Source organism: Chanos chanos, chromosome 15 (genome assembly GCF_902362185.1).
Source record: "Chanos chanos chromosome 15, fChaCha1.1, whole genome shotgun sequence".
Taxonomy (NCBI): domain Eukaryota; kingdom Metazoa; phylum Chordata; class Actinopteri; order Gonorynchiformes; family Chanidae; genus Chanos; species Chanos chanos.
In genome coordinates, this window is record NC_044509.1 from 3,932,615 (window position 1) to 3,939,946 (window position 7,332).

A 7,332-nucleotide genomic window follows, 5' to 3' on the forward strand; every position below is an offset into this window, starting at 1 on the left:
CACCTCACCTCTTCTCCTCTTTTAGTCTCATCATTCTCTCTCTCTCTCTCTCAAACACACACACGTTTTCATTTCACCTCTTCCAGTCTCATCATTCTCTCTCTCTCTCTCTCTCAAACACAAACGTACCCACACAAAAGACACACACACACAGGAGAGGATAACGATAATCTGTGACTTGACCATATATGAATACACTCTACCCCCCCAGAATCTCTAACAGCCACCACATAAAGTCCAGAATAACCGACAGATAAAAAAATTACCAGCATTTTGTAATCCAGTCAAATGCTTGTTTACTTTTATTTGTAACTATGGTGAGAGTCAGCCAATCCATTGGTTTTATAAAAGAGGCAGGAAAGAGACTCAATCCTTACATTTTGTCTTTATCATACACTTTAATCTTTAATTTGATATCATTTTACATTGGAATGTTCTTGGTTCACTTACCCCTAATTTCATCATTTCAGAGTTACAAAAGTCGTTGTGTTTCTTACTCTTCAACTCACAAATATGATTAAAATAAAACTAAAGAATACAAACAAACAGAAAAAAAAGAGAATTACTCGAACAAACATAGTTTATATTTCCTTTTCCCTCTTCAAAACAAAACCAAACCAAAACAAAAACAAACAAAAAAAAATCGATGCAGAGATTCAAGGCATTACTGGACAGGATGAGAGTGACAGAGAGCTGTGATGTTCATCGTGGGGTTGAGTTTGGAGACAGAGCTGAGGAGGGGAAGATGGGGCGGGCTGACTCTCTCAGTACCAGTGTGGAATCACACTTCTCATAATCCTATTGGTTATCTCTGAAACCCAAGAGCCAATGATCTTGGAGCTTGACGTAGAGACAGTTTCTAACCAACAGCAGGGGAGGTAAGGCTAAAGGCATTGCTGTAATATACTCTGGATGAATGAAGGTCTTTTTTTTAAACTGCGTGAATTGCTTTGTTTGCTTTCGTTTCTGCTCTGGGGGTGTGTACAATGTAAAATGTCACACATGACACCAAAAACATGGCAATATGTCAGACTCTTATACCTGTGCAGACAGAGCAGACTTTGAGCGTCACTGTGAACTGGGGGCTTCTCTAACTGGACCAGGAGCAGAGGAAAAATGAGGTCAGACCCGTGTGGGTTGTTGAAGTGCTTCAGCTTGTTGCCTGAGAGACGCATCCAGACCTGTGACCAAAGCCGTTCATGCCGTCATGTTTAAAGGTTGCCTGCTTATTCCCGCTCAGTGCTTTAGGGGTGGGAACACAAAACCGCTTAGCTATGATCATCTGGGTTTAAAAAAAAAAAAAAAGGTATTCAATAAAAACCGAGTCCCACAGAAACACCCACCCCCCAAAGAAAAACAAAAAACCCCCAAAATCTCAGGTCCCTTTTATGATGCAAAGTACCAGCAGAACAACTGCGCACCCTTCGGCCGTGACTCAGGAAGCGATGGCGAGTACAGCGGACGTCTCCAGACCAAGCAGGGGTGGATTCTAGTGTTTAAACTGCACCAAACAAACAAGTAAAAAAAAATTTAAAAAAACCCTCAACATCAGAATTCTGTCAGGTAGCAGCCCAGCATTGACATTTTTTTTTTTTTTTACATGATTTAGGATTCAACATCAGAACTTCCACAGGTCATATGAAAAACAAAACAAAACAAGTCACAATCAGATATTCTTCCCTTTAAAGCTAAACTACATCATTCCCCTACTCCATATTCTCCATCTAGCATTGATCTAACTGAGGTCTATGCCTGGGGAGGACTGATGAACTGATTGGTTCAGCCTCTTGTCTCTAGCCAATCCCGTGTTGGTAATAGCGTCCCCACTCCCCCTTAGCCCCTCCCTCCAGTATCCGGCACGATAATTTTGGCTTTTGCAGTTCGTTCTCCGAGTCTCTGTCCATCGATCCCTTTACGCAATCATATTTCTTTCTTGCGAAGACAGAAATACAGCCAATACTGCCAGCCACGGTCAGAATGAAACTTTTCTTTCTTTTTTTTCTTTTTTTTTTTTGAAAAAGGTTCATTTGAATGTACTGCTGAAGATGACAGAGGCTGAAGTTGGACCTCTGCCTCCATCCCAATCAATCTCTCTCGTGTTATTTAAAGGTTGTGAATCCATGGATCAGGTTATATTCGATGTCGGTCGGTTGTTGTTGTTTTTTTTTCTTTTCTTTTCTTTAATTATGTTTAAATCTCTTGACGTCGAGAACATCCTTTACAATATTTCGTATTTGTCGACAACGAACGCCGTTTCCATGGAGAACCTGACCGGGCTGTTTCCGTCCACCTGAGACACTTTGGTGACCTGGGAGAGGAGGAGGACGGAAAGAGAGAAAAGAGAGGGATGGGTTTTAAAAAAAGAAGACGGATGAATAAAATAAAGTTAGAGAGATAAGGAAAGCGCGTGGAAAGTTCCACGAGGTTTGTGCCTTCAGCGATTATCACATTACATATGACCTCTTAATTGTTGAAAAAATAATAATAATAATAATAATAATAACAATAAAGCAATTGAATAATTAAATCCATCAAGAGAAAAGAAGAGGAATAATCAACTGAAGAAAAAGAAAGAAAAAAAAGCTTGTATTTGAGGCTGTGTTTTTGATGGTGTGTGGACAGTCGTGGTCTGGCTGTCGGGTCCTGAGGAGAGGCCTTACCTGTATGTCACAGAAGTTGCTCTTGGATACAAAGGAGACGCTGACGGGGAAGAAGTCGTTGGGCTGCCCGGCGATGCTAAACTCCAGGCTTCCCGTTTTGTTCTTCACGTCCACAACGGGCAGGCACCACTCCAGAACGCTCCGCCGGCTGTCGTGACGATACTCTCCGTCCAGGTCACCGATCACAGGGGCCCCGACCCCTGACCTGCGGCACAACAGCATCACGAGATGGAACAGCTATGTCAACATACATGAAAAAAAAAAAAAACCCAAAACAAAACAAAACAAAAAACCCATAACAAAACAAAACGAAAAAAACCCCAAAACAAGACAAAACAAAACAAAGAACCCATAACAAAACAAAAAACCCATAACAAAACAAAACGAAAAACCCCAAAACAAAACAAACTACTCGGATACAGGTTCACATTCACTGTAATGCCTCTCTATGCCCATATAACATCAGTGCACATTCATTGTAATGCCCTTCCAGGCCCATATAACAGTCTAAGCATAAACCCAGAGCAGAGTAAGTGACTAAAACAGTGCTAAACAAAGGGTAAATGATGAGAAACGAGATGATAAAGGTTAATGGGGTTTTTTTTTTTTTTTAAAGGCGAGTCCTTACGGTAAGGGGATAGAGATGATGACGTCGTTGAGTTCCAGCGCCTCCTCCTGCAGCTCGTACTCGATGTTGACGTCACAGCCAGTGGAGCTCTCCGAGGGCCAGCAGTTTACTGCAGAGGAGACACAGAAAAGGGGGGAGGAACAGAAACAAATCAGCTGACTCCCCCAAAAAGCACTTTCGCACTCTGTTGCTTAGCAACACTGTGGCTTTCGGAGGTCGCTTTTCAGCAGTCGCTGAAGCATGAAATGTCAAATATTAGAGATTTTTAAAAAAAATAATAATAATAATAATCTGGTAAGTAAGGCCAAGATGTGGAACTCATAGTCTGACATCACTGCCTTAGGTAAACATGACAGAAATGAAATAAAAACACGGCCAAGTTCCACCCTGTTATAAACGAATCACATCACAGCGCATTGAAGTTTTGACATGGCAAGTGCTTGAGCAGTGTAATCGCTAACGTTAGCAAGACACAACTTTAACAGAGTTTTAAAAGAAGATTCTTTATAAAGGTGAAAAACAGGTGTAGTAACATAAGAGTTACAAAGTTACAGATGGGACATACATATACGCATAAAGAAGGCACACAGAGGTGATCGGTACTGACTTGTTAGTGGTATGAGGGACTCATCTGTGGTCTGTAGTCTCCATTTCAGCACACCCACGTCATTATTGAGAGGGAAAGATTTCTCGGGGTTTTTCAGACCGATCACAGACTCTGCCGTGAACAGCTTTTTATCCACGTTGGGATGGGTCTGTTTGGAAAAAAAAAAAAAAAAAAATTGAAAGTTTGAAATCCAAACACACCACGCCCTTGACAAACACGGGCGCAACGTGTGGAGATCGAGTTCATGCGCGACAGACGCTCTAACTGAAAACGCGACGATTACTGCGTTTCCTGCGACACATCACCACGAATTCTGACAGAACTCCTCCTTCCAGCCACAATACAATAATACAGCTGGATGGTTTGATTCTCAAAGAACTGGAAGTGATAACAATGTTTAACAAGACAGGTGTCAGACTGAGAAGGAGCAAGACAAAACAGAAGCCTGGATCCAGTAAAGTGCCACCGAAAACACCCCACACATATGACCATTAACACTCAGTGACACTGAAACACACAGCGACACTGAAACATTCAGTCACACTGAAACACTCAGCGACACTGAAACCCTCAGCGACACTGAAACCCTCAGTCACACTGAAACATTCAGTCACACTGAAACATTCAGTCACACTGAAACAGTCAATGACACTGAAACAGTCAATGACACTGAAACAGTCAGTCACACTGAAACACTCAGCGACACTGAAACACTCAGCGACACTGAAACACTCAGCGACACTGAAACACTCAGCGACACTGAAACACCCAGTCACACTGAAACATTCAGTCACACTGAAACATTCAGTCACACTGAAACAGTCAATGACACTGAAACAGTCAGTCACACTGAAACACTCAGCGACACTGAAACACTCAGTGACACTGAAACACCCAGTCACACTGAAACAGTCAGTCACACTGAAACACCCAGTCACACTGAAACAGTCAGTCACACTGAAACACTCAGCGACACTGAAACCCTCAGTCACACTGAAACCCTCAGTCACACTGAAACAGTGTCTGTTTGCTGCAATGAAGATGTTGTACAGAAATCTATATGGTCCTGATTCTATTCTAAGACCTTTGCCTGGGACCCAAACCCCCAGCGTTTTTAAAATATCCGCCCCCTATTTCTGCGCGGCCCACCTGTAATTGGACGCCCTTCTTGTCGTTATTGTTGATGAGCAGCCTGATTCGTCCGTTCTTGTCGTCTGACACTCTGAGGGAGATCATGCCCAGGATCTCCATGTTCTGCAGGCCTCCGTCCCTCCCACAGGTCAAACTGATCTTCTCCTCCACCCTCAGGTGCACACTGGGGAGGCAAAGGTGAAATCAGAGTGAGAAAAAGGATGAGTGTTTTACTCCAGGTGTGAGGAGGTTCTCACACACAGAACCCAGACCGGGAGTGTACCTTACAGGTATATTTCTAGACAGAAAACCTGAGATCAAGCATTAGTATTGAAATGATTAAAAAAAAAAAACCTAAGTGGATGACGAATCTTTGCAACATTTTTACCAGGTATACGACACAGAACTGACAACTGATGTCTGAAGTCAACTGCTTTGCGTCACAGACATCACAAGATGCAGGCCTACGTCTCCACGGTAACCACTCAGATATCTCACTCCAGACTGTGCATAGCTACTCTCCTCCCTTTCCAATGACCTCCCAGGCCTCTCCTGTTAAAACGCTTCATATGCGCTTTCAAATGCGCTTCATACTAGCATCAAATGGTTTCCAGCCACCTACAGGCCTGCCAGATAAATGCGGACTAGAGTATGCTAGGCTAGCCATGTAATTAGCATGGTTGCTAATGATGACTGAATGATCAGAGCTGATTGGTCAGAGGCCAGTCATTGGCATCTCAAGTTTATCAAAGCTATGTAAGAATATAAAGGCTGATCTCTTTATAGCATTAACATTCAGTCTGACTCCAGGATTCAGTCCCGGAGTTTGTTTTAAGATTGCGCCGTTACAAACCACACAGTCACCATCCACTTCGAGCTGCGCTTTCCGGATTATTCCTTACGTGATGTAAGTGATCTAAATCTGTTTCAGGAAAGTGAAGAACGCTCTACGTTTACTCCCGGTTTACATCCATGAAGTGGTTTTATAATCGGAATCGCTTCCTCATCGAGCTCGGTTTTGCTAATTGCACTTTCACGGCGCGCTCGTCTTCAGAACCTGTCCTGACGGGTCGCTCTGTCACTCACATTAGCCCACTCCTCTTTTATGATAGACAGACTTCCTGGTACAAATGTCAAATTCAGCTGTGGCGTGAAATTCACGCTTTCCCCTCAGGCTGTTCGGTAATCAGCCGAGAAACAATCCGAACATGGACTCTTCATATCTTTTTTTTTTTCTCAGTTTTATCTTTCTCATGAGCAGAATCTCATTCATAGGGACTGTTAACAGAGAATCGCTGAGAGGGAAATCATCGAAGTGGCATTTCTCTCTCGGCGGGATACGCTCCGGTAGACAAGCTCTGAAAAATCACAGCACGGTGTATGAAGAGGAGAGACAGGTCTGGTCTCAGTCTGTCAGACAGGTCTGGTCTCAGTCTGTCAGACAGGTCAGGTCTCAGTCTGTCAGACAGGTCTGGTCTCAGTCTGTCAGACAGGTCTGGTCTCTGTCTGTCAGACAGGTCAGGTCTCTGTCTGTCAGACAGGTCAGGTCTCTGTCTGCCAGACAGGTCAGGTCTCAGTCTGCCAGACAGGTCAGGTCTCAGTCTGCCAGACAGGTCTGGTCTCAGTCTGTCAGACAGGTCTGGTCTCAGTCTGTCAGACAGGTCAGGTCTCTGTCTGTCAGACAGGTCAGGTCTCAGTCTGCCAGACAGGTCAGGTCTCAGTCTGTCAGACAGGTCAGGTCTCAGTCTGCCAGACAGGTCTGGTCTCAGTCTGCCAGACAGGTCTGGTCTCAGTCTGTCAGACAGGTCAGGTCTCAGTCTGTCAGACAGGTCTGGTCTGAGAGAACATATTTTACTTTAAGGAACACACACACACACACACACACACAGATTAATCTGGGGGGGTGGGGGTGGACATTACCTCTCTGTGTTGACTGGGGGGGGCAGGGACTTGGATGCTTCTGACGGTCTTTTGCCCGTGCCGGGGAGGATGATATTCTCTCCCTCCGACTTGAGCTTGTCCACAAAGTCGTCCACCTCCTTCCCTCTGGCGCCCAGTTTCAGAGCCTTACTGGGTCCACTGGGCCTGAAAGAGAAGAAACAACCAGTTAAGGAGAGATTTTTATTGACAGTGAACAGATGAGCAACTCTATAAAACCTCATTTTCTGACAAAATAAACTAAAAAAATTTAATTATCATAGTCTAGGTTAGCTACAATATACCATTACATTACCGAGAACTAGAGTTATGTTTATAGATGCTGAAAATGCACTATAATCATCTATGACAAGACTTCATTCTTATCT

The 7,332-nt window shown here is 43.8% G+C and overlaps 1 protein-coding gene across 1 annotated transcript in view; it reads right to left on the bottom strand.

Annotated features, from left to right (window-relative positions):
- Positions 1 to 378: 378 nt before the first annotated feature.
- Positions 379 to 7,332, bottom strand: part of arcn1a (archain 1a) — a 12,189-nt gene continuing 5,235 nt past the window's right edge. Inside the window, exons 5-10 of the mRNA XM_030792392.1 lie at positions 6,947 to 7,111; positions 5,045 to 5,210; positions 3,896 to 4,043; positions 3,289 to 3,397; positions 2,661 to 2,865; positions 379 to 2,308 (exon numbers count right to left, since the gene is read on the bottom strand). Of these exons, the coding sequence (XP_030648252.1) occupies positions 2,219 to 2,308; positions 2,661 to 2,865; positions 3,289 to 3,397; positions 3,896 to 4,043; positions 5,045 to 5,210; positions 6,947 to 7,111 (883 nt within the window). The 3' untranslated portion in view covers positions 379 to 2,218. The remainder of the gene's footprint in view (positions 2,309 to 2,660; positions 2,866 to 3,288; positions 3,398 to 3,895; positions 4,044 to 5,044; positions 5,211 to 6,946; positions 7,112 to 7,332) is intronic.